The sequence below is a fragment of the Sceloporus occidentalis genome, unplaced genomic scaffold, assembly GCF_023333645.1.
Source record: "Sceloporus occidentalis isolate IW3139 unplaced genomic scaffold, rSceOcc1.0.p SCAF_307, whole genome shotgun sequence".
NCBI lineage: Eukaryota > Metazoa > Chordata > Lepidosauria > Squamata > Phrynosomatidae > Sceloporus > Sceloporus occidentalis.
In genome coordinates this window covers 582,257-608,803 of record NW_028317287.1, presented here as the reverse complement: position 1 = coordinate 608,803, position 26,547 = coordinate 582,257, and the positions used below count along the sequence as shown (strand labels likewise).

The window sequence follows — 26,547 nt, the reverse complement described above, 5'->3', positions numbered from 1 at the left end:
CATCCAGGTCCTTTTCAATTCCATCCCTATCTCCCTACATGTTAACTACCCCGTCCAAGTTTTGAATTATCCGCATGTGTGACAAAGATTCCTCTTCCACTCCATCATCTCCTCAGCCAGCCTTGCAGAGGAAACCTCTGGCAAGCCCCAATCCAAACTCTCTCCCTCTTGAACATTAGGAAGAACGTCCTGATAGTAAGGGCTGTTCGACAGTGGAACAAACTCCCTTGGACTGTAGTGGGTTCTCCTTCCTTGGAGGTCTTTAAACAGAGGCTGGACGGCCATCTGTCAATGGGGATTCTTTGACTGAGGATTCCTGCATGGCAGAATGGGATTGGACTGGATGGCCCTTGTGGTCTCTTCCAACTCTATGATTCTATGATGAAGTCCCTGATGCTTCCCAGTGAAGGCATTGCCAGATCCCATTGCTGCCAGCGTTGTTTGCAATGGGACAGTTGGAAGCTAGGCACCCATGCAGTCCTGGCAGATCACTGCCAGTCGGTGTAGCCAGCGCTAAGAGAAACAGAGACCAACAGGCCCAATGGCCTGGGGCAAGGCTAGCCATGTGCCAGGGCCAAGCCAGGTCAAGCCAGGCAACTGGGGCCCCAGAGCCAGCTGTAGCCGCCCCCCTGAGAACACCAAAGGGAAGGGGGCCATTGAGACAGAGTTCTCCCCTGGAGTCTGATGGCTCTTCCTGCTGCCCGCCTCGTTCCAACTGGGCAGGGAGGCACACCCAGAGGCTGGCGAGAGCGACCTGTCCACCCTGACCAAATCCTGCGTTCAAAACCCATTTGGCGCAGGGTGAGGTTGGAAGGAGATGAAAGGTGGCAGGACTTTATTACTCTGAATTTTCAGTTTGTCAGTTTCCATCTACGACTCCAGGAGCCTTGGGAGACATTGGCTTTCACGGGGGAGAGAACGCGAGCTGTCTCTCATTCGAAATATTTCTGAACTGCCCTCCCTCCCTTCTTTCCAGCCAATTCCACGGAAAAGTGCAGCTGGCCACCTGGCCACCCTTGACTTACCCAGCCTGGAGAGATGGGTTACAGCGGCTATGCCACAGCTGCCAAGCAGCTCTCATCCCTCAAAGGGGTCCCGCCCAAAGGCCCGTCCCACTCACCCTTCCGGCACTCTTCCTCTTTGGGCACATTATTCTGCCGGCCCCCCCTCCCTCCCATCCTGCCATGGCCACCCCTTGCCCCAGGAATCCTGTGCAATCACTCCTGCCGCCCTGCCACCCCTTGGCAGAGAGCGCCCACAGCCTCTGCTTCACCCTTGCAGCCCCCCTAGAATCATAGAATCGTAGAGTTGGAAGAGACCACTGGGGCCATCCAGTCCAACCCCAATCTGCCATGCAGGAAATCCAAATTAAAGCATCCCCATTGACAGATGGCCATCCAGCCTCTGTTTAAAGACCTCCAAGGAACGAGACTCCACCAGACTCCAAGGGAGTTTGTTCCACTGTCAGACAGCCCTTACTCTCAGGAAGTTCCTCCTAATGTTGAGCTGGAATCTCTTTTCCTGTAGCTTGCATCCATTGTTCCGGGTCCTGTTCTCTGGAGCAGCAGAAAATAAGCTTGCTCCCTCCTCAACATGACATCCCTTCAAATATTTAAACAGGGCTATCATATCACCTCTTAACCTTCTTTTCTCCAGGCTAAACATCCCCAGCTCCCTAAGTCGTTCCTCATAAGACATGGCTTCCAGACCCTTCACCATTTTAGTCGCCCTCCTTTGGACACGCTCCAGTTTCTCAATGTCCTTTCTGAATCGTGGCGCCCAGAATCCTGGCGTTGGAGGCAGGAGCCCTCCTTGGACCTAATTGCCTCCGGCACACGGGCTGTTGCCCCCCTCAACAACTGCTCCTTATTTGCATCTCTTAAACCTTTAGTCTCTCCAGCGCCAGCTTCCTAATCTCTTCCAATATATGCACAGCATCACTCCAAAGCTCTGCTACTTTCGGGAAAGACCTCTGAAAATCCCTCCTCTGCTACAGAAGGGCCTCGCCATGCCTTCCTGGAAAGAGAGATGGATAACCACTTGCCCACCAAAAGTGGCCAGTGTTCTGAGGACAATCTGGGCCTGGTGGGTGGCTAGGTGCCGACATCATTTCCACAAGCCTCCTCCATGGCTCAGCTCACAGCAGAGCCAGAACCCACCAGAGCAACTGGCCAGCCAGACCCCACACTGGTCTTCGGGACACACGTGCCCACCTTCTCACCCCACCCCCAGGGGAAAGAATCCCCACCACCACCACCAGCACCATGCCCCCAGTGCCAAAAACACCTCCCCCGGCCCACAGGCAGAAAGTGATGGCTGGCGAGCCCCCTTGGCACTCCATGTCCCCTATGGGCCAGTCTCCATCCTTTCACAGCTGGCACTGGGGCCTTGAAAGGCATTCCTCTCCCTCTCAGTCACTGCTACCAGCAGGAAGCCCCCCCCCCCCCCCCCGCCATTAAGAGTGTGCAGAGCAGGACAGAAGTGTGTTAACCACACTCCCACAGACATGCCAATGAGCGCTTGCATCCCACCGTGTGGCAAAAAGAGGCCCAAAGCAGCCCATCCTTAGTCTAGGAATGATGCCTGCCTCCCTGGGCAGGAGGCACAACGGGGTCACCCACCCCCACCATGCCAAGCACCCCACTTTCTCTCATGAAATGGCAGCCAGGTACCTACGAAGGATCCCAGGAGCCAAAGACAAGGAAAGGGCTGTGGCAAAATGGAAGAGGCTGGCCTGTAAGCCAAGGGCTGTCTCTCACCCCAAGGAAGCAGCAAAGACTGGACCAACTGGATACCAGCCGGACACCAGACCAGCCTCGTGCTTTACACCCCAGCTCCCTAGATGCTGGAATGCTGGGCTTTGTAATCCAGCACCATTTGGGGACCTCCAGCTGGGAACCAGCAGTCTGCCACACCAGTAACAGAGACCACCCCACCTCACCCACTCCAGATACAGACCCCCGTGGCAAACACCCAAGTCACCTTGAAGCCACTTGCTTCAACCTTCTGCAGAGAAAGTCAGCTATTCTCCCCCCCCCAATAAAACACCGAGACCCACAACCCCTCCCACACATGTGTACCCTGTGCACAACTCCCACCAGGGGAGGCTCCTCCATCTCCAGTTGCCCTCCCTCCAAGGCATTAGCTCCCCTGGCACCCACCCACAACAGCGACATCCCCCAAGAGCCTCAGTGGGCAGAGCCAGCACCTTCCATTCATTGAGAGCTAGGCGAAATGTTGGCAGCGGTTGCTTTTCTGCCAGTCCTGCATGGCTTTATTGCCAGTCCTTGCCAGTCCTGCAGAGTCCAGTCTCCAAAAGAGTCAAAAGGAGGGTACCACAAGCCACCAGGACTGGATAGTAATTTGAGATAATGCCGCTAAGAGAAGGACAGGTTGCTCACCTGTAACAGTATTTCTTCGAGTGGTCATCTGCGAATACATACAAATGGGTTTCACTGCGCCTGTGCAGTGCTGCTCGGAAACTTCTGGAATCACTGGGCAAAGTTTACTTTGCCACATATAGAAACTTTTTGGCGGTAACTCCGCCCACCCGTTATAAGGCCCCTGCCTTCCCGCTCTTGCCCCAGTTCCGCAATTTTTCCGCCAAGCAGGCGATGGAAAGAGCCAATAAGAGCAGGACACTGAGGGGATGGACGGGTGGGATTTGTATGTATTCGCAGATGACCACTCGAAGAAATACTGTTACAGGTAAGCAACCTGTCCTTCTTCTTCGTGGTCTCTGCGAATCATACAAATGGGTTTAGACTGACAAGCTTAGGTATGCGGCAGAGGGAGTGTCCTGAAACCAAAGCTATGGTAAACCAAGGGTATATTTATTGCAACAATAAACACCTTGAACCATAAAAAGAGTCAGTCTTTTGTTCATGCACAAAAACTCAACACAGCAATAACATTGCAAAACCTGAGAAGGGAATAAAAGGTCATGCAAGACCAGTCCCATTGGAATCGTGCAAATCAACATTCAACAGAATGTAAAACAGTGGCATTATGGACATGAACACTGAAAACACAAACCATCAGTATTGCAATCAATGCAACCCTGAAACCAACACAGCCCTCCCGAAAGCTGCGTCTCGGATGGCTCTGGTGTCCAGCCTATAGTGCTTTATAAAAGTCAATGGCTGGGACCAGACAGCAGCCTTACAGACATCCTCCAAGGGAATCCCCGACAGGAATGCAGAGGATGCTGACATTGCCCTTGTAGAATGGGACCGAACCCTGCCAGGGAGAGGTTTACCCAACAGTTCATAGCAGAGGTGGATGGTACCAGCCACCCATTTGGAAAACCTCTGCGCAGACACGGGCAACCCCTTCCTCGGTTCCGAGTAGCATTGGAAAAGTCTCTCGGACCGACTGGAGGCAGCAGTTCTGTCCAGGTAAAACGCCAGCGCTCTCCTGACATCAAGAGAGTGCAGGCTGCGCTCCGCATCCGAAGTCGGATTGGAAGCGAGGGTAGGCAACACAATGTCCTGGCACATGTGGAAAGCAGACACAACCTTAGGCAAGAAAGTAATGTCTGTCCGAAGGACCACCTTGTCCTTGTGAAACCTCAGGAAGGGCTGGTCCCTCCACAAGGCACAGAGTTCGCCCGCACGGCGGGCAGAGGTGATGGCCACAAGAAAAGCGGTTTTCCAAGTCAGTAGTCTCAAGTCCGCTGTGGCCATCGGTTCAAAGGGCTTGGATTGGAGCGCGGCCAGCACCGCCTCCAAGCTCCAAGCCGGGGCCGGTACCGACACAGGAGGGTGCAGGTTGGCACATCCCTTCAGGAACCCCTTCACCAAGGGGTCCCTAAAGAAGGAAGCCCTACCCTCAAATTGGTACCTGGAACAAATGGCAGAGAGGTAGCACTTGGTGGATGTGAGGCACAACCCCTCATCCAACAGCGCCATCAAGAACTCCAGCACCACTGGAGTGGAAACTTGAGCAGGAGACAAGCCCTTTCGATCAAGGAAGAGGCTAAACCTCCTCCACTTCAGGGCATAGGACCGCTGGGTGGATGGCTTCTGTGCAGCCAGGATCACCGTCCTCACCGCATCCGGCAGTGAGGCTAGGGCTGGATTCTCCAGGCCACCAGCGGCAGGCTCTCGATGTCCGGGTGCAGAATCCGGCCGTCCTGGATCGACAGCAGGTCGGGACAGAAGTCGAGGAGGAGGAAGCAACCCTTGGAGAGGTGGAGAAGGGATGCGAACCAGGGCTGTCTCGGTCACCACAGCGTGATCAGGATCGCGTCCGAACAGTCCGTTGTCATCTTGGACACCACCCTGATGACGAGAGGGAAGGGAGGGAAGGCGTAGAGCAGCTCTCCCGACCAAGGGAAGGCGAACGCGTCTCCGAGGGATCCGTCCGTTCGCCTCCTGGAGCAGAACTGGGAACAGTGGCTGTTCCATTCGGTCACGAAGAGGTCGACTTGGGGGGTTCCCCACCGATCGAACAGGTCGCTGACCGTCTCCGGATGGAGCCTCCACTCGTGGCACACCGAGGGGGATCTGCTTAGGTGGTCCGCCAACTCGTTGTCCTCTCCTGGAAGGTGAATCGCCTGGAGGAGTACCTGTCTCTGGATGCACCAGTCCCAAATGCGAAGAGTAATCTCGAGCAGAGTCTTGGATCTGGTGCCTCCCTGTTTGTTGATGTAATACATCACGGTGGTGTTGTCCGTCCTCAGGAGGACCACCTTGCCTGCGACAGCGAATTCGAATGCCCTCAACGCCTTTTCGACTGCGAGCATCTCCAAAGCATTGATGTGGAAATGCTTGTCCCGAGTCGACCACTTTTCCTTGACAACCAGGTCGAGTAGGTGGGCGCCCCAGCCCTACAGAGAAGCATCGGTTGTCAAAGTCAATTGAGGCTGAGGTTGATGGAAGGGCATCCCGATGCAGACGTTGCGGCCGTCCAGTCACCATCTCAGTGAAGCGGCCACCGGTCTCGGTACCGTGAGCCACTTGGACGGAGGGTCCTCCATCGGAGAGAAGACTGAGAGGAACCAGGACTGCAGTGGTCGGAGGCGAAGCCGGCGACAAGGGCTCCTCCTCGGAGTCAGTGACTGATGAGAGCTGGATGTCAGGCGCTCGAATTCGAGACGCAGGACGCGCCGGGATCTGGAGGGCAGGCAACTCCGTCTCAGGCCGAGCAGCGGGACGCGACGGAATGTCAGATCTTGACGCTGTCGAATGCAAAGTCTGGGGCTTCTCCCTCCGAGGGGCAACAGGGTGCAGGTTCAGCTGGGTGAACTTGCGGAAGGCGGTCTCCTTCGGCACTGACATGTAATACCTTCCCGTTTCCGAGTCGTAAAACATGTCAGTGCTCTCGTCCACCGGCTCGTCGTCCTCGTCCATAGGCTCATTCTCTTCCGAATGGAAGGAGAGAGGGGGAGACTGCTCTCTCAAGGCCCCAACGACCTCCGCATCAGGTTGGACGAAGTCCACAGTGGCCAGCAGCGGGGTGTCTAGGAGAGGAGCCACATGCGAGGTGGAGGCTTCGTCTGGACGGGAAGAGACGGAAGCAGGAGTGCGAGCCTTCTTGGTTGGGGAGCGAGTCTTCTTCTCTGGGGAGCGAGACTTGTGAGAAAGACGCTCCTTCCCCTTCAAGGAAGATGAAGCCCCACTCTGGCCATGGCTGGACTTGGACTTCTTCGAACCGGGCTCCCCCAGGGCCTCCTTGGAGTGCCTCTTCTTCGACCAGTGAGGCGTCTCTTGGTCCTCAAGGGGGAAGAAGGGGTTGTCCGGTAAGTCGGAGAGGACAACCACCGCCGCAGTGGAAGGCTTGGATGACTTGCCCTTGTCAACCACGGCCTTCTTTGGAGCCGAAGGCGCCCCCGTCTCAGGCAGCTTGGAGGCATGTCGAGATGACTTCGACTTCGAGGGTGGTACCGGTACGGGCAAGGTTTCCGCCTCCGAAAGGTCCCTTGGTCACGAGCCCTCTGGGGACGGCTTCCTCCCGGACTTCGCCTTGGGCTCAGAACCCTCAGCCCCCGAAGATTTCTGGGGGTGCTTGGAGGGCTTGTCGGTGGCACTGGGTTTCTGGGAAGCACGGGCCACATCGGTGGTAGAGGAAGATTCTGCCATCGGCGGGGCAGGGACCACACTAGACACGCTGGCCCGGGAAGAAGAGGCCGGCGGCGCAGCCGAGGGGGCCCGATGACGGACGAGAGCCACCCTCCTGGACCTTCCCTGTGCGATGGCCGAAGTCAGCCAGGACTCACGATTCTTCCGAACCTGAGAAGAGAGAGACTTGCAGAGGGAACAAGCCTTCGGGTCGTGGTCCTTGCCCAAGCAGAGGAGACAGGAGGAGTGGGGGTCCTGAATGGGCACCTTGCCTCCGCAAACGTCGCACTTCTTAAAGGGTGCTGGCATCCTTCCGAAGTCCTCAAGTTAGAGGGAGAATCCAAAACGAGGTCAATCGAGCTGAAAGGTCCGAAGTTACCGGGGCGGGAGAAAGAGGATGGTCAAGAGACGGTCCGAGGTCAAAAGTGAAAGTGATTCCAAGCAAGCAAAGAGCGAGCGAAGTTCCCTGAAGCAGCTAGCGCGGAGGAAAAAAGGAACTGGGGAAAGAGCGGGAACGCAGGGGCCTTATAACGGGTGGGCGGGGTTACCGCCAAAAAGTTTCTATATGTTGCAAAGTAAACTTTGCCCAGTGATTCCAGAAGTTTCCAAACAGCACTGCGCAGGCGCAGTGAAACCCATTTGTATGATTCGCAGAGACCATGAAGAAGAAGCTCAGATATCTTTTAAACCTTTCAAATGTAATCCAGGCAGGATTAGACATATGAGTGCCCCTTTGGAGAGACGGAAGGGGTGTGTGACTCCAACATACAATTTAAATGGGTCCATTTCTAAATTTGGGCCATTGTGAGGCCAGAACGAGGCAAAGCTCTAGACACAAACTCTCCATGAAAGTCACTCATGTTTCCTGTTTATTCGTCACTCACAGCCACTTTCATAAAAAACAGGGGTGATCCACTTAGAGACCAGTGACTCCAAGTGGGCCCTTTTGGCACATGCAACCCTCGCTTCCCCAGGTCTGCCTTTTGCCAGGCAAAGAAATGTTTCCTCTCCAGAAGCCTCCAAGACCGGCCATCCGGCTTGCAAACAGACCTCACTGCACTCCCCCCCCCCCGGACAACACGGAGGGACTCTTCGTCAACAGTGTGGCCTTGCTTGGCATTTCTGGCAGTCTGTGCATGCCTCCGGGGGTCTTGGGCAGGCAACTGGGCCCCCAAACCCACTGCAGTTGCCTGTCTTGCTCTGAAATATTTAAAGCAGTTTACAACGGGGACAAAAAGCCACAATGACATTGTGAAATTGCAAGTAGCAGTAAAAGCAGCAGGAGGAGGAGGAGAGGCATCCCTTCTGGGCAACACTTATATTCCAGCAGCCAAAAGGTGAAGATTTTAGCCTTCAGAGGATGGGCGAAAAAAAGGATTTCTGTGGGCCTTTCAGAGCACTTTAAGGGGGAGGTCTAGACAGCCGTGCCGCTAAGTATACAGGATGACGGACGGGAGGCAATGGAGTCACTGCACTGATATGCAACATCTGTGCCAGGTTCATTTTCTTGCCAGAGAACCTGCCATGCGATACTTGCATCAAGCCCAAAGAGGAGAGACACAGGTTTTTTGGATGGAGCAGGCTCTTCTGGAGGGCAAGAAGTGGGGGATGCCTCCGGGGAGGGCAACAATTCCAAAACCCAAGAGGAAGCTCCTTGGAGGAATGTCACACTCAAGCAGAACTATCAAGAACCGTGCCTCAAGCTCAGAGCCACACAACTGAGTCCAAGCTCTCCCTTTAATCGGTGATTATGAGGGACAGGAACAAGGGCAAGAGCCTCACACCTCCAAAGGTGGTAGATGTGGCCTTTTAGGGTTCGACGGATGGAAGAGCCCTCAATCCCCAGAAGAAAAGACATGTAGCAATAGCAAGGAACAGGAGAGGTCTTGCGTGGGCATGGCCAGCCAGGGCCAAGATCCGTGACGCAACCGAGAGGCTGGCAAGGCTCATCAAGCCGACTGACCCCTTCCTTCTGATCCCCACTGGTTCCTCCAGCAAGGTATAGCCTTTAATATATTTGAAGAGATTTTGAGGCTGAGGAAGCAGCTAAAGGCTTCGGGGTGCAGGGCATTATTTCCTTGCTCCTCCTGTTGAAGACAGAGCCCAGGAAGAGGGAGAAGAAGAATACCAGACATCCGCAAATGGTACCATCAAGAAAGATTTGGCTTCTTGGACCGTCTGCACTTTCATGAAGAGGGTCTTCTGGCAAGAGATGGTTTGCAACTCACAGTAGCTGGATTTGCCAGGAATTCAGAAAGTGGATCAAGAGGTCTGGCTTTAAACTGAGTTATATGGGGCAGGGAGAAGTATTGTGAAGAGTAAAGGGACACCAAGCACTGGGGGGAATGGCTTCAGTGATAAATGGGGGATTGGGCCAGCAGCACAAGAACCCAAGAATGGACAGACAAGGAATCAGCCGGGGAGCCTGGCCGATGGTCCCAGTTGTCTCAGCTCTAATGCACAGGGGATGCGCAACAAACAAGGCCAAGTCTTGCCAGAGGAAGGCAAACAGGATTTGATCTGCATCACTGGGACCTGGTGGAATGAGACTGATGGCTGGAAAAAAGAAACGGAGAGGTATAATCTATTCCAACAAAATAGACCCAAAAGTAGAGGAGGAGGGATAGCACTGTATGTCAAGGACCTTTTAAGAGGCCCAGGACTTAAATCCTGGAAGTCAGGGGGAAACCATCTGGAAAAAAACTAAAGGGGGGAGAAACAACAGGGATGTCATTGTGGGGGTCTACTGTGGACCCCCAAGCCAGACTGAGCACTTGGATGATGCCTTCCTACAACAGACTGCCCAATATTTACAAAGGAAAGGAACAGTAGTAGTAATGGGAGACTCCCCGGCATTTGCTGGGAATCACACTCTGCTGAAAGTGTGCGGTTCAACAGATTCCTCGCTAGTCTTGCAGAAAATTTCATTGTGCAAACAGTGGAGGAAGCAACCGCAGGATCAGATATCATGGATCAGCTCCTAGCCAACAGACAAACTGGTCTACCAGGTGGAAAGAGTGAGATCTCTGGGAAGCCAAATGTAGTCTGACAATCTTTCTGTACTTCAACAAAGCCGATTTTGGAAAGCTTAGGGAAAGACCGGGAGAAATTTCATGGTCAGAAATGATAATAATAATTAATAATAATTTGTTTTATTTATATACCGCTATTCCAAAGATCATAGCGGTGAACAGCAAGTAAGTTAATTAGCAAGTAAGCTAACAGTCTGGGTAGTCATTTTAGCTCCCTCCTCGGAAGGATGCAAGCCTGAGTCGAGCTTGAGCCCTTTTGCTGGTCTTGAACTCGCAACCTTGTGGTCTTGAGTGAGTGGCTGCTGGACAGGCATTGAACCACTGCGCCACCAGGGCTCCTATCAAAGGGAAGGGAATTTGTAGGAGTTTCTTGAAGGTGAGATACTGAAGGCACCGCTGCAAACAATCCAAGGAGCAGGAAAACTGGAAAGTGTCCAAAAACCCCAGGGCAGATGTATAAAGAACTCTGAGAAGAGATGCGATTTAGAAGAGATCTGTATAAGGAATGGAAGGAGGAGGAAACCATCCAACAGGAATACAAATGAAGAAACACTTTTTGTAGGATGGCAGTTAGGAAAAAAACCTCAAGCTTGATAGGGAGGCTAAAAATGATGGAAAGGGATTGGCTGATTGATTGAGAAGTTTAGAGCAGCCCTTTTGAGCCGGGGGCCGGGTTGCTGTCCCTCAGACAACTGGGGGGGCCGAAGCCAAATAAATAAATAAATACAGGACAACATTTTCAAATGGAGGACACATTTTTTAAAAATGGAGGACATGCAAAAAAATTGATGCTTTTTAAAAAATGTTAATATAAATGCATGTTTCTTAGGCATGATCAAAATGGAGGACATTTGGGCCTCAGAAGCTGGCTGATATCAATATCACCATCACCATCACCATCACCATCATCACTATCATTGTTAAAGCAGACCTTTTAGCATTAAAAGCACCAAAAATACACAGAAATGCACTTTGGAAAGTCACACTATCTCACCTTCAGAAAGAGTGAGTGCATGTCTCAGAAACTGATATCATCATCATCACCACCACTATCATTGATAAAACAAAGCAGACCTGTACAAATGCAATGGAAATCCTCCTCCTCCTCCTGCTACGCTGCTTCTTCTTCCTCCTCCTCCTCTTCCTGCTCCTTCCTCCTCCTCTTCCTCCTCCTCTTCCTCCTTCCTTCCTCCCTCCTCCTCCTCTTCCTCCTCCTTCCTTCCTTCCTTCCTTCCTCCTCCTGCTCCTTCCTTCCTCCCTCTTCCTCTTCCCCCACCCCCTTCCTTCCCTGCCCACAGCTGTCTGGCAGCCGCAGGAAGGGAGGGAAGGAGGAGGAGGACCCCTGCCCCGTTTCTGCCCTGCCTGTCTGCCAGCTGAGGGCCGCTCGCGCGAGAGGCCTGGTCCTGCCGCCGATTGCAGCCGGAGCGGGGCCTTTGGCCTCTTGCACGAGTGGCCTTTGGCCCCGCGCTGGCGGCAATCGGCGGCAGGACCGGGCTCGGGCTGGTCCCAAGGCCTCACGGGGCCGGATCCAGCCCATGGGTCGGGGGTTGCCGACCCCTGGTTTAGAGCAAGATGAAGAATAAAAAATGTTAGGGACGCTGTGTGGAGAAAATGGCGAAATGCTGGCGGAGACAGAGAGAGAGGCGGCTGAAGTGTTTAACACCTTCTTTGCTTCCTCCTTCTCCCAAAGGGAAAGCGGGGCTGTAACTGGTGAAAATGGAACACATCAGGCAGCAAGGAGGCCACAGCCTGGAACAGGTAAAGAGTTAGTAAAGTAAGACCCAGCGACTCTAAATGAATCCAGGTCTCTGGGGCCGGGGACGAAGAGGGACTTGCAGGCAGAATCCCAGAGCCACTCTCAACCAGCTTTGGGAATTTCTGGAGGACAAGGGAGGTCCCAGCAGATTGCAGGAGAGCAGCCTTGTCCCCATCTTCCAAACTACCAACGTCGGGTTGACACTGATACTAGGCAAAGTTTTCAAACAGATCATTAAACATTAAACACAATATATATAGCCAAGTCCTTCCCAGGCAACATTCTCTGAAGATGCCAGATGCCACAAATGCTGCTTGCAAAATGTCAGGAAGAAACTCTGCTAGAACATGGCCACAGAGCCCAAAATACCCACAAAAACCTATAGATCATTCAACTGCATTAAACACAGAAAGGAACGCCGTGATTGCTAAGAGACACACGGGTTCCAAACTAGGGTCCCAATCTCAGGCCCCTCCCTCCCTGTAGCCTTGGCTGGTTTCCCAGCATTCCTATGGCACTTCCTCCTTCTAAAAGGCTGAACTGCTTCTCCTCATGCATAGTTAGTCCCTGGCAGTAAAACCCAAAGCATAAAACGTGGGTGTTTTTGCCCACCTGCTACTGGAAGTAGCCCATCTACCCCTAAGAACTCCTCTGAAGAAGAATTTGCCCCTCATGGGGGGGGGGGGGGGGGCAAAGGAGTGTCTGTGTTTCCCAAAACAAGAGAGGTCAAGCCACGCCTTGGAGCCTGGGCCCCAAACCCAGAAACACCCTCCCCAGCAGTGGGGCAAGGAACCCATGCTCCTTCCTTCCATCAGGGCTCAGACCTTTCAATAGAGCCCTCCCTCTTGGGAGCCAGAATCCGCTCCTTCCACCTCAAGGGAAAAGGCTCCGGCCCCCTCTCCTTGCATGACTCTCCCCACTGCTAAGGGGCAGAGAGGGATTCTCCTAGGCTTGCAGAAAGCAACCATACAGAGGAATCAGCTGGTCTTCATCCTTTCCTCGCAAGCCGGTGGGGCTCTTCCTCATGCAACCTCCCCATTGCTCCCCATGGCCATGTAACTGAGGCCAGAAGGACGAAGGGGATGCTCCCCAGGAGAAGCACTGGGCATAGCCACTGCAACCATTCCCCTTGGCCTCAGAGGAGGACTGTGACCCTCAAGCTCCCGGGGAGGAAGCCTGGGAGAGTCTTCCCTAAGACAAGGCCACCCACAGGTCTGTGACAAGATCTGCTCCATTCAGGGCTTGGTGCTCTAACCCACCCCACATCTTGCCTCTTTCACAAACCCTGATCCTAACCTCCTGGCACAACAAACCCTTGGCAAGGGACATATGAGAAGGTGGGGGGCTGAGGAGTAACTCTGCAAAGATCCAAATGCCAGAGGAGCTTGCCAGCCAGCCAGCCCCCACCTCAACCCTCCACAAGAGACGCCCTCCTACCTGGGCACCTTCGCCTTCCAGCCGAGGGGGGCGGATGCTCGAGAGGTGGACGGTCTTGTAGTCCCCTGAGTTGAGCTTCACTATGATGGCATCTGCGTTGAGCACCTGCACCACCTGAGGAGAGAAAGGGACAGGAGCTAAAGAGAAGGCCTGATGACAGCACCTGAGCATGAGGCCCCCACCCCATCCCAAAAACAGCAGCAGCAGGAGCTGCTGCTCCTTCACACTTGAACCTGTGCCCCAACTATTCTGGCAAGCCAGTTATGTTCCATGGTTGTGAGTGACAACTGCCCTGACCCTGTCCTGAGGACCAACCCTGACTCTCACATGGCTCTTCCTCCCAGAATGTCCTAAACAGCAAGGCCACTTGCTTGGGGGCACCTGGTCTCAGACAGACACCAGCTCTTCCACCACCTCCCCACATGCCCAGAGCCACCCGGGAGCCAAGCATGTTGCTGGCGGAGGATGCACCAAGCAAGCAACCCAAGGCAGAGCGGAGTACGCAGCATGCATGTCTCCTGTGTGTGGAAAAAGCTCCTTCTGCCACTCAGCGGCACCCGTAAGTGGCCATCTGTCATGAAGTTTCCAAATGACTGCAGGGTTGCAACAGTGCCCAGGCCCCTAAGAGCAGCTGAGAAAGATTTGCTGAGCACTTTGCGTGGCAACGGAAGACACCACGACTGACATAGACTTAAATGGTGCTTCCTGCTCACCATCTGGGCAGCTGCTAGGGCCCAAAAGAGCGTGAGGACGAGGTAGGAGTGATATCCAGCAGCTCAGCCGCCAGCTGTCCTCCTTCCACCCAGTTTCAACCAGATGACCGGGCAACAGAGATGGGTATGGGGTTAACACATCTCTTTGCAAGGGACAGTGGGGCAAAACTGGTACCCTTCCACTTGGCTAGCTGTCTGGAGAACGATGCACCCAGCGACACCATTCTTGCTCTGGCAACCAGAGCCAGCATAGAACCCAATGGCGAGTCTGCCAAGTGTCCTGCCAGCTCTGCCCTTGTGGACCCTCTGTCACCCACCAGGCCACCTTTAAGGTCTTGGTCTTGACATACAGAGCCCCTACAGACCTCTCCAGAGGCGGCCAACAGCAGCCCAGCTGTGCCACCTCTGCCAGCAGAGAGCTGATGGACAAGCACCGAGGTGGAAGAGAGCTTCCTCTCTGGGAGGGGGGACCCATCTCGCTCCTTTTCCCACAAGTCAGGATGCCTCAAGACATGAAGGCTCCAACAAAGCTCCCTCCCAGCATCTGCCATGAACCCCCCCCCCCCCCCGGTCAAGCCCTGGAAGCATGTGGTCACCCTGGGGGAGCCTGGTGCGTTTGTGCACCTTTGCCCCCCCCCCCCCCCCAATCCTGGACCTGTTGGCAAACGAACGACATCACACTACTCTGTTATAGGGCTATTATTCCACTTCAGTGGCTATGCCTGCCTCTTATGGCATTCTGGGGTTTGTAGTTTAGAGAGGCCTAAGAGCGCTCTGGCTGAGAATCGTAAACACTCCTCTTTTAACAGACTAGTGGGGCATTGTTCAAAGTCTCTGGACAGCCAGGGAGTTTGTTGGGTCCCTCAAAGAGGCTGATGACCACTGCTGCCTGGTTTCACCCGTGGCCAAATGACCCTCCGGAAGGGCTTCTCCCATGGGGGGCAGATGGGACAGGGGTCCGCCACCCAAAGCGGCTGGCACAGACGCCTGCATAGCAGATAGGCTCCTTCTTGGGCCCCTTCCTGGGGAAGGAAGCAGCGGAGGAACCTCTGTTGCTGGGCGACAGAGAGAGAAAACGAGATTCCAATTAGCAACCATGCATCACTCCAGATAGCAATTTGATATTGTCAGTTTCAAAGCTGCCTCTTAATACTCCTTTTTTCCATACTTGTTATTGCACCCTTTTTAAATGCCTATGAAATAAATGCTTTCGAAAAGCTTTTTGAATGACTTTGTTTTACAGTAAATTACTACAGTAAATTACTACTTCAAAGCCTTCTGTTCAAAGTGCAAGCAGCTATTGCTCTGCCCCTTGGAGCACTGATTGTCAAAGGGGGGGGGGGAGGCGACAGCAAAGGCAGCAACCTGAATGGGGAGAAAGGAGGCAGGTGGGGGCATCCCAAAGCACATGCCCAGGGCCAGTCTCTCTGGCAGGTGGCATCGGGAGCCACCAAGGCAAGCAGGAACCTCCTGGGGCCCCCAGGGACCCACCCCAGGAGAAAAGCAGAGTACAAATCCCACAAATAAATAACCCAAACAAATAGGGGTCCAAGGGGAGCCCTGGCTGGCCCAGGAGAAAGTGGACTCTGCCGGAGGACCCGCTTCATGGGACCAAAACCAGAGCAGGCGTCTTCCTTCCCGACATCTTGTTTCGGTTTTGGCCGAGGTTACGGGGCAGTGGCCGGAAGGCTGCTTTTGGTCAACATACAAATGAAGTAGGGGCGGATAGCCTTAATGCCAGAGCCAAGCATGGCCACGGTCTGCCCAGGGCTGTCCACTGGCAGCAGACGCAGTGGGCAGAAGTGGGCAGCTCATGCAGTGACCTGGGCTTTCTCACCTCACATCTCAGGTTCGCATTTCCACAGAAACTCAGGACTCCAGCATGCGCAGTGCTGGGAAGACAGCCGTTCTGCCCATCTGAGGGAGGGAAGTGGGGAGGCATTCACCGGGTATCACCCCCTTCGTTGGTGTCACCTGGTGCTGTCGTGACCCTCTGCGCGCACGCACACACACACCCAGTGAAGTTACTGCACACAGCTATAGGACTGGTCCAGGGTAGAATCCCATTATGTCCCAGGTCAGGTCAAGTTTTATTGCATGTTTATTGCAGAAATACTGCTAAACCCTGGCACCGAAGGTCTATGTTTCTATCAACTATGTTCCCAATGCCAATGCTGCTATAAAATACAGGTAGACAGAAGACAAGGAGGAAAACCAGGAGCCTGACCAGGGATAAGCAGATACTATAAAAAGGGCCTTCTTTGTGAGAGGCTTTGTTAACTGAGGTATGCCAGTACAGCAGTTTTCAAAGGGAAAAGAAAGCTCTCAACATTATGAAAAACTCCCTGAGGGTAAAGGCTGTTTGACAGTAAAGATGCTGCTGCCTCAATGGAGGCTGATGGAGTCTCCTTCTTTGGAGGCTGTTTTAAGCAGAGGCTGGATGGCCAACTGTGACAGGGAAGGGCTTTGGTTGTGAGTTCCTGCATGGCAGAGGGGGGTTGGACTGGATGGCCCTTGGGGTCCCTTCCAACTCTAGGATTCTGTGATTCTATGACCCCACCTAGCGCATCCCCTTCTGCCCTGCAGGAATCCGCAACAGAAGCACTGGATGCACACCCAGCAGCCTCTCTTTCAAGACCTCCAAAGAAGAGAGAGTCTGCCGTCGAACATCACCTGCAGTTAAGAAGCTCTACCTAAAGTTTAGGTAGAACCTCTTTTCTCCACATTTGAATCCATTGTTTCGTGTTCTCTCCTCTGGAGTGCAAAGGCTGGAGCACAAACCAAAACTTTTGTCCCTGGGAAAGGTCCCCCAAAGGAGTCTGGAGGGTCTGCAGAGGGAGGGAGTCAGAAGGGTGCAGAAGGGCTCCCATGTCCTCCAATGACACAAAGTGACCCCCTCCCTCCCCTTCCCCCCACATGCCATTCCCACACAATCAGCCAAGAACAAATGTGCCAACAGCTGCCCACTTTGGGCCACAAGGGGCCGGTCAGGCTCCGTCAGCATTCTGCTGCCAAGAGGACACCAGTGCCCACCTCCACCCACCCGACAGTGCCGTGGGGTGGGGATGGGAGCCAAAGCAGTAGTCCTGCTGGGCCCAAATCCTACAGGAGCAGCAAGTCCTTCTCTCCCCTCGAGAGATCCGTGAAGATGGACGGAGAGGTGCCCATGGAGTCCTTCCTGCCCTTGGAGGCTCTAGCAGTGCAGGGCAGCTGGTCCTCTCTTCCTCCCTCCATCGCTCTCACAGGCACCCCTCCCAATCTGCCTTGTAACAAACAATTCACACACACACACACACACACACACACAGAGTGGCAGCGGGGGGGGGAGCTGACACTCCAGAATCAGGCCAAAGAGGGGAAGGGGTTTCTTCGTGTGACATCTTTGTCAGCCACCACACAGACACCGACACGTGGAGGCATGCCCTCTCTTGCTCTGAGCCAAGGAGCTCTGGAAACCAAGGCAGGAAAGGGTCCAGACACACTCTCACACAGAGAGAGAGAGCACAACCGTCTCTGGCCAAGAGGGGCACAAAAAACCCCACTCCCCACAAACTTTCAGAGCCCCTTGGGTCAGAGCAATCTGAGAGACCATACTAGCACCAGCCACCCATCAGGCTACCCTGGACTGCAGGTGAAGGAGGGGGTCAGCCTTGGGCCCCAGGCCTTCCTGGGTCCGACCTACGGCCCATCTTCAGACCATAAGGATGAGGAAGACACATAGCAGGAAGATGCCACCTTCAGCAGAAACGAACCAGCTGGCCATGCCAAGCAAAGGTTCAGCTGAGCGTTGTTTCTTCCGAAGCAATGGGGCTGCCGATCTGGGAGACAAGGAGAGCCTCCTGTGACTGCTGCCTAAGCCCACAAGTCGGGGGAAGTGGGGAGGAAGGGTAATGGGGAATGGCCACACAGCAAGAGCACCTGCCCTCTGTGCCAAGAAGAGAGCCAGGGCACCGCTGCTGCTGCCATAGGTCCCAGCCATTGCCAGGCTGAGCTGCCCAGGGAGGGTCACTTGGGGTCTGCTCCACCATGCAACCAGTGCACCTTGGCAACAGTGTGCACCCCCACAGCCACAAGTGTGGACATGTGGCGGATCAGCTGTCCTCCTCTGTGCCTGGCATCAATAGGCACCACCCCCTCATTTCCTGCCAGTTTTAGCAGGGGCGCCCCAAGGACCACAACTCATTTCTTCAAAGAGGAGAGTGAGGAGGAGGCTCGCAGGGGGTCTCCTGCCTGCCCTCCAGCCCCCACCCAGGAAACCTGCAAAGAGGCATCCAGAGGGCATTTGGAGGGGAGGGAACGAGGGGGGACAGCTGCCAGAGGAGGAGGAGAGCCCCCCTCTGGCCTTGGTACCCCCTGCTCTCCCAATAGAAGGATGCTCAGGAGAGCTCAGGTGGCGCTTGCTCAGCCCCAGTGCCTGCCTGGCCTCCCTCTGCTTTCGGGGCTTGCTTCCCAGGAGCCAAGCCGGGACAGCCCCTGCCACTCACTCTGCAGCTGCCCAGCAGGAAGGGCAAGGGCGCCACCTGGTGGCCACGGCCAGCAGTATCCCTTTAAGGCAGGGCTTTTCCAGCAGGAGGTCACAGCGGGAGGACACTCTGGCCCCCAATGCCACCCTGTTGCTCTTCCAGCAACCTCCCAGGCGGGATGCCAAGTGGGCACACAAAGCTCACCGCTGCTCTGGCCGCTGCAGGGCAAGGCTGGGACTGGCAGCCCCCCCCCCCCCAAACTCGGCTGTTTCCCTCTGGAAGCAAATTGGTTGGGGAAAAGGTGCTGGGAGAGGAAGGAAGCAGGGAGGGCTCACTCCAGCTTGCTTCTAGGCTAGACTGCTACAAGGCATTCCTAGTGGGACTGCTCTTGAAGGCTGGCAGGAAAGGCCAGGGCTCCCACGGCAGACCAGGCAGGGCCAGGTCTCCACCAGTTTCACTGCCTACCCACCCACCCACCCACCCGCTCCCATTGCTTCTGGGGAAGCCCTAGAGATCGAGGTGGGAGCTGTAAGAAGAGATACAACACCATAGTACCAATGTTCCTTCGCAAGCAAAATTATGCTCAAAATTCTGCAGCCTAGACTCCAGGACATGCAAGTGGGTTCAGGCAAAGGAAAGGCAGCAGGGACCCCATTGCAAACACAGAATGGCTCATGGAGTCCCCCAAGGACTTCCAGGAAAAAATCAGCACATGCTTCATAGACAAAGCCTTCAACTGCACAGATCACAAAAAGCTATGGAAAGCTCTTGGAGACATGATGGAGTGCCCTTGCATCTGACAGTCCTGATGAGGGATCTGTACTTAGGACAAGAGGCAACTGTGAGAACAGAATATGGAGAAACAGAATGGCTCCCAGTCGGCAAGGAAGTCAGGCAAGGCTGCGCAATGGCACCCTCCCTTTCTGTTCCCCTTGGACACAGAAAATATCATGCCAAGAGCAGGCTTAGGCTCGGAAAAAGAAGGAATAAAGATAGGAGGAATGCCACCATACCACTAGCGGAAAACATCAAAGACTTGGAAGAATTATTAAGCAAAGGAAGAAAGTGCAACGGCAGGATTGATGTGGAACATAATGAAACCAAAATAAATACCACAAATGATATACATAGAATCAACCTGGACAATGCAGAAATCAAAATAGTTAAAAGAATGATTGTACCTTGGATCAAAGATGGATCAGAAAGGAGACTGGAGTCAAGAAATCACAAGATTAAGTCATGCCAAACAAATCTAATATCTCTTTGATATAATGACCATTTTGGTAGATGAAGGGAATGCTGTGGATGTAGTAGATCTTGATTTCAGTAAGGCCTTGACAAGGTTTCCCATGACAGTCTGGCAAACAAGCTTCTAAAATGAGGGCTAGGCAAGGCAACTGTTACATGGATCTGTAATTGGTTGACTGGCTGAACTCAAAGGGTGGTCAGCCATGGCTCCTTTTCACCCTGGAGAGAAGTGACCAGTGGGGTGTCCAGTGGGGCTCTGTCCTGGGCCCAAGGCTATTCAACATCTTTATCAATGACTTGGATGACAGAATTGGAAGCATACTTATGAAATTTGCAGATGACACCAAACTAGGAGGAGTAGCTAATACTCCACAGGACAGGACCAACATTCAAAATGATCTGAATAGACTAGAAAATTGGGCCAAAGCTAACAAAATGAAATTCAACACAGAGAAATGTAAGGTACTACACTTAGGGCAGAAAAATAAACTGCATAGATATAGGATTATGGGGGACACCTGGCTGAATGAAACTACGTGTGAAAGGGATCTAGGAGTCCAAGTAGACCACAAGTTGAACATGAGTCAACGGTGCGATGCGGCAGCTAAAAAGGCCAATGCAATTTTAGGCTGCATCAATAGAAGTATAGTGTCTAGATCAAGGGAAGTAATAGTGCCACTGTATTCTGCTCTGGTCAGGCCCCACCTGGAATAATATTGTGTCCAGTTCTGGGCACCACAATTCAAAAAGGACATTGAGAAACTGGAGCCATGGCTCCTTCCCCTCGGACTTCAAACATGCTCTCATTTCCCCAATTCTGAAAAAACCTTCTCTTGACCCCTCCTCTTTGTCTAGCTATCGTCCGATTTCTCTTCTCCCCTTTCTTTCTAAGGTTTTGGAATGGGTTGTTGATTCTCGCTGTCTTGAGTTTCTTGAAGCCAATTCCATCCTCGATCCCTTCCAGTCTGGTTTCCGCCCAAGGCATTCCACAGAGACAGCTCTCACCAAGATCTCGAATGACCTTTTACGGGCCAAGGCTAATGGCCTTTACTCTGTTCTCATCCTTCTCGATTTGTCTGCAGCCTACTGTCTCCTAATTGACATACTCTCTGACCTTGGGTTCTCAGACTCTGTTCTTGACTGGATTAGATCTTACTTGTCTGGCAGATCTTTTGCAGTGGTCACTAGTGGTCAGACTTCTTCTCCTGTTCCCTTCTCTGTTGGAGTTCCCCAGGGCTCTGTTCTGGGTCCCCTTCTGTTTTCTCTCTACACACTGTCCTTAGGAAAACTCATTAGCTCTTTTGGTTTTTCCTGCCATCTCTATGCCGATGACACCCAGCTGTATCTTTCCACCGCTGACCTTTCTCCAAGGCTTGAACAGCCAGTTTCGTCTTGTCTCACAGCTGTCTCACAGTGGATGCGCTTTCGGCGTTTGAAGCTCAACATGTCCAAGACGGAGCTTCTTGTCTTTCCTCCTAAGCTACCCTTCAACTCTCCTTTTCTGTCTCTGTGGACAACATTTCTATTCAACCAGTCCAGCAAGCCCAGTGTCTTTGACCCTTCTCTGTCGTGTATCCCTCAGATCCAGACCACAGCCAAGGCTTGTCGATTCTTCTTATACAATATTGCCAAAATCCGACCATATCTCTCCGCCTCTTCTGCCAAGATCCTGGTCCATGCGCCAGTGGTCTCACGACTGGATTACTGTAACGTCCTCCTGGCTGGGCTTCCTCTTTCTCACCTCCGTCCCTTAATCTCTGTCCAGCATTCAGCTGCACGCATGATCACTTCCACCCACCGCTCTGACCACATCTCTCCTGTCTTGGCATCCCTTCACTGGCTCCCCCTCCCTTTCCGCATTCAGTATAAGCTCCTGCTCTCGACGTTTAAAGCCCTCCATGGACTGGCCCTCCTTACTTATCAGACCTTCTTTCTCCTCACCTTCCCACTCTGTTGTTCCCTCCGTTCTGGTAGTCAAGGGTTCCTGTCTCAGCCCAGGATTTCCTCTGCCCCATCTAGGATTTGCCCCTTTTCACTCGCTGCCCCTCACTCCTGGAACCTTCTTCCCCCGCGAGACACAAGAGCCATCACTTCTTTAACCAGCTTCAAAACGGAGTTGAAAACCATCCTGTTCAGAGAAGCCTTCCCAGGCATTGCATAATTGTCGCTTACTATTTGATGTTCTTGTGGTGCCTGTTTATTGAACCATTTCCTGTATTGCTATGTACTGTGTATGTTTTATCCTACTTGAGAGTATGTATTTTCCCTGGAAAATGATTAACCATCCATTATGAAGCCTCGCCCTCCCTCCAGTCCATCTGCCTTGGTCCAGGCCTTGGAGGTAGAGAGGAACTGCTGGACCTCTTACCCTTTCCCTCCACCACTCCCTTCTCCTTCTGTGTTTTGTCTTTTTAGATTGTAAGCCCGAGGGCAGGGAATCGTCTAACCAAAAGATTGTATGTACAGCGCTGTGTAAATTTACAGCGCTTCATAAATAAAGGTTAATAATAATAATAATAATAATAATAATAATAATAATAATAATAATGTGTCCAAAGGAGGGCGACTAAAGTGGTGAAAGGTCTGGAAACCATGAAGCCCTATGAGGAAGGAGAAGGAGAAGAGAAGGTTAAAGGGTGATATGATAGCCCTGTTTAAATATTTGAAAGGATGTCATATTGAGGAGGGAGCAAGCTTGTTTTCTGCTGCTCCAGAGAATGGGACCCAATGGAGCCATGGAGGCAAGCTCCAGGAAAAGATTCCAGCTCAACATTAGGAAGAACTTCCTGAGAGTAAGGGATGTTCAGCAGTGGAATATGTTCCCTTGGAGGTGATAGAATATCCTTCTTTGGAGGCTGTTTTCAAACAGAGGCTGGATGGCCATCTGTCAATGGAGTGCTTTGATTGAGCGTTCCTGCATGGCACAACGGGGCTGGACTGGATGGCCCTTGAGGTCTCTTCCAACTCTATGATCCCATGATAAGAAAGCCCAGGTGGACATACCGCTTTCTATAGGCATGCAATGGGGGTTGATGGTAGTTCTGTCTGCAGAAGTCAAGCTGTTCACTTAGTTGTGATTTCTGAATAAAGTTGCGCTATTATCGCGCAGGCGGCTGGTTTTCTGAACCAAAGGAAACGGGAAGAGTGCAACAGTGTGCGTTCTTCAATGCGTAGCTTTCACAAACATACACAGAACTATGGTGGCCTATTTGTTTCTGATTTCAGTATTTGATTATATGCCTTTAGACTTGAGAATCTCATCTAGATCCTTCACAGGTGCTAAGCCTTAGTTTTGTTCTGATTTCTTGACGACCGTCTCCATTTTGATTACTGACTAAACCAAAGTATAGACTTTGGATTATAGACTCAAGGATTGTGAAGTCACTTGCATTCAACTACAACTGTAACCCTGAGGGCAGGGAACCGTCTAATTAAAGGTAATCATCGTAAGCCGCTCTGAGAGCCGTTGGGGCTGAAGGCCGGGCTCTAAATGCCAGAAATCAATCAAATACAATGAATCGTTGGCAAAAGAGCAGGATACAAATCAATATCATCATCATCATCATCATCATCATCCTCATCCTCCTCCTCCTCCTCCTGCTGCTGCTGCTTCTTTTGGACTTCCTTCCTTAATTTTAGTCATTCCAAATGAATGCCTCGGCCAAATCCCCCCAAGGAGCGGCTGAAACCCCCAAACTAGGGGCTGACGGGGCAGACAGATGGAGAAGACCCCTTTTCCTAATCCTCTCTGGCCCCTTCAGCCTGAGAGGGTCATGGAGGAAGGAGAGGAGGAGGAGGAGGTGGCGCAGTTGGAAACGCTCCACTTGCCCCTCTGAGGCAAATGAGGCCTCCTTCAAAACTGGCCAGGCAAGCCAGGAACAACATCTTCCTTGGACTTAGGCAGAAAGAGTCACAGAGCTGGGTGACACCGTTCTCCAGAACGTCTCCCAGCGGTTTCATGTAGATATTTAAAAGCGTAGAGAACAGGGCATATAAACACAGTGGCTTTCCCGTTTTGTTTAGATGTCTTCTCATGGCCCCCAAACTTTGCTCCTTTTGGACTTCAGCCCCCAGAATTCCTCACTGCTGGCCAAGCAACCTGGGGCTTCTGGGAGCTGAAGTCCAAAACCCCAGGAGGACCAAGGTTTGGGGGTGGCTACACAACAAAGGCTTTGCTGTAATCGATAAGGCAGAGGCTGCTTTTCTTCCAACACTGTTTGGTGTACTCTGCTGGCCAATGGATGCTTGCTGCTATACAATCCCCTGGGCCTGTTCGGTTTCCGAGTCCATCTTGGACATCAACCAACGGCAAAAGCCTTGCGTTCCTTCAAAGGGTCCGTTCTTCAGCAACCTGAGAGGGCTGCTGAAAAGTGGGACCGAAATGCCCTCTCCCACCCCTATCCCTCCATAACATCCAGCTGTACCTTTGACACAGAAAAGTGAGAGAAAGAGACGTAAACACAGCTGCGCCACAACATACGCTTTCTCCATGCAACAAAATGGGACTATCTACATACGAGGCCGGTCAGGCAGTCTGACCCAAAGGAGATGGCAGGAAGGTCAGAGGACTTCCAGACCATTCCTCCCTGGGACCCCCAGGCAGACTGGATCCCCTTCAGCCCCCTGTGGCCCTGGCCAGCCCTGCGGCCGGCCAGTCAGCCTTCTCCCTCCTGAACTCCCCAAGCAACAGGTGAGGCATGTGCCTCAACAACAACCAGCCAAGGCCCTGATGAGCCCACAAGGCAAAGACGGCATCCATCAGGCCCAAGCCTTCAACCAAGCAGCCACGGGAGAGCCACCAGCCCCTCCAAGTGTCCCCAAACCCAGAGCCAGCCCTATTTCCCTGCGCAGCCCTGTTGCCACCCACCGCCACACAGCCACCCGCTTCCCTGCCCCTACCTTGGCCACAAACTGCTTGTCCTTCTGGTCCAGGTTGGCGGTTGGAGCCACATAGTCCCTCCAGATCCTCAGCTTGCGCTCCTTGGCGTACCTGCCAGGCAACAGGGACACAAGGGGAGGGGGCTCATCACTGCCGCCGTGGGCCTTCCAGCTCTCCAGACCCCCAGGGGCTTCAGGAAGGCCCCACTCCTGCTCCCTGGCCTACAAGGGGCAGCCGTCTAGCGCTCCCCACACTACTGCCAACTGTCAAGACCTGGCACGATTCGCACCAATGGAGAGAGGCCCTCCTTTCCTCAGGGGACTGCCATGGGCACAGCCATATCCATAAACAATAGCAAAGGAAGCCTGAAGGCCACACCTGCTACTATGGCATTTCTCTCTCTTTTTATCTGCGGATTCCTGCATCTCTTATAAGGTGCTGCCTGACAGGAGGAGTCCTAGTCTTTTCCTAAATAAACCATCTTTGAAAGGTACCCGGTTAGGAATAGTCAAGCAGAAGGTTTTTGAACAGTTTAGCTGACCACAAATGGATTAAAATCGCCTTCCAGCAGGACAGTGGCCACTAGGTTTGTGGGACTACAGCTCCTATCATCCCCACGGAGCATGCGGTTCAACGTAAGGTTGAGGAAGGCCAGGCTAAATGCTGTAGAGCCCCAGGAGAAGAGTCCCAGGAACTAAACTGGGAGGGAGGAAAAGGGGAAGGGTCGCTGGTGACACACAAGCTCAGCTCTACCTCTCAGCGGCTCGCAGCTTTTCGGCTCCTCGGGTGTAGACAGCAATGGACCAGTCGACACAGCGAGCAAAGCCTTCTTTCAGGAGCAGCTCCGTGATGTTTCCATTCTGAAGCCAAGCAAAAGAAGGCAGAAGAGCCAGCATTAAATCACCAGACGGATGCTGTCGGCCCTTTCCTCATTCGTCTCACTGAGCTGCTGCTGCTGCTGCTGCCTCCACCAACCTCTCCAGGCAAGTTCTGAGCACCTAAGTATGGAGGCACAGAAGCCCAACGCCACAACCGCCTCCACGCAGGCGGCCAAAGCCTGCCTCCCACATGGCAGAGGGCCTGCTATGGAGATGTTAGGATCTGTGCCTTACTCACTTACACACAGGACTCCAAAACCCCGTTCTCGGGGTAGAACACTGGTGTTCCTCATTAGTAATCGGGCCAATAGGTCCTGAGCCACTCCCTGATTCTCTTACTATAAGTGGAATATGCTGAGATTTGCCCTCTCTGCTTGAGCCTCTGCTTGGTGAAAGAGTGCTAATGCTGTTATGTTTTCTGCTGCTTACAGTAAAGTAAGTTCTTCTGTGAACCTCTGTCTCCCTGGATGTTATTTTTGCAAGGGAACTGACAGGGGTGAAACTATAAGGTTTACTGCTGAAGGAAGTACAACAAGCAATAACCTTAACAGGAGAGGGCCCATGACAAGCTTTCCATCCCTGGGAGATGGCACCCATGTGGAGTGGCCATGCTTGCTTATTTGCCTGGGCAAGGGAGGGGATGACACACGGGCTTCTGTCCTTCAGTCGGAATGTGATACAAGGCTCGTGTGCAGAGTAACCAAAGTGCAGGCACACACTCGCCCTTGCTTGCACACTTATCAGCTACTCCCCGCCCTGATAGGGTAGGTTGAGAAAAGGAAACATAAGCCCTCACCTCCCTCTTGCTTTTGCAACTCTTGGTGCCCAGCGGGCCCTGTTCCCTTACATGGCACCCTGCGTTCACTCGTGGGGGTCCTCCAAAAAGATCCCTCAATGTGTGTGGATCTCCACCCTTCCCACCTCCCTAAGCTCATATCACTGACTCCTTTCTTGCAGCTCACCAAAAGCTCAGTCTGCAACCTCATGGGGGACAGGACTCCTCATCCTTCTTATGCAACCCTATGAAGAAAGCAGTGCATTCCGAAAGCATCTCTCTCTGGATCTGTCATTGCCCCTGGA

At 53.0% G+C, this 26,547-nt stretch overlaps 1 protein-coding gene across 1 annotated transcript in view; it reads right to left on the bottom strand.

Moving 5' to 3' along the window:
• Positions 1 to 26,547, bottom strand: part of LOC149274977 (staphylococcal nuclease domain-containing protein 1-like) — a 130,773-nt gene that overhangs the window by 89,388 nt on the left and 14,838 nt on the right. Inside the window, exons 8-10 of the mRNA XM_089505068.1 lie at positions 25,343 to 25,449; positions 24,610 to 24,700; positions 13,287 to 13,400 (exon numbers count right to left, since the gene is read on the bottom strand). Coding sequence (XP_089361194.1) covers positions 13,287 to 13,400; positions 24,610 to 24,700; positions 25,343 to 25,449 — 312 coding nt within the window. The remainder of the gene's footprint in view (positions 1 to 13,286; positions 13,401 to 24,609; positions 24,701 to 25,342; positions 25,450 to 26,547) is intronic.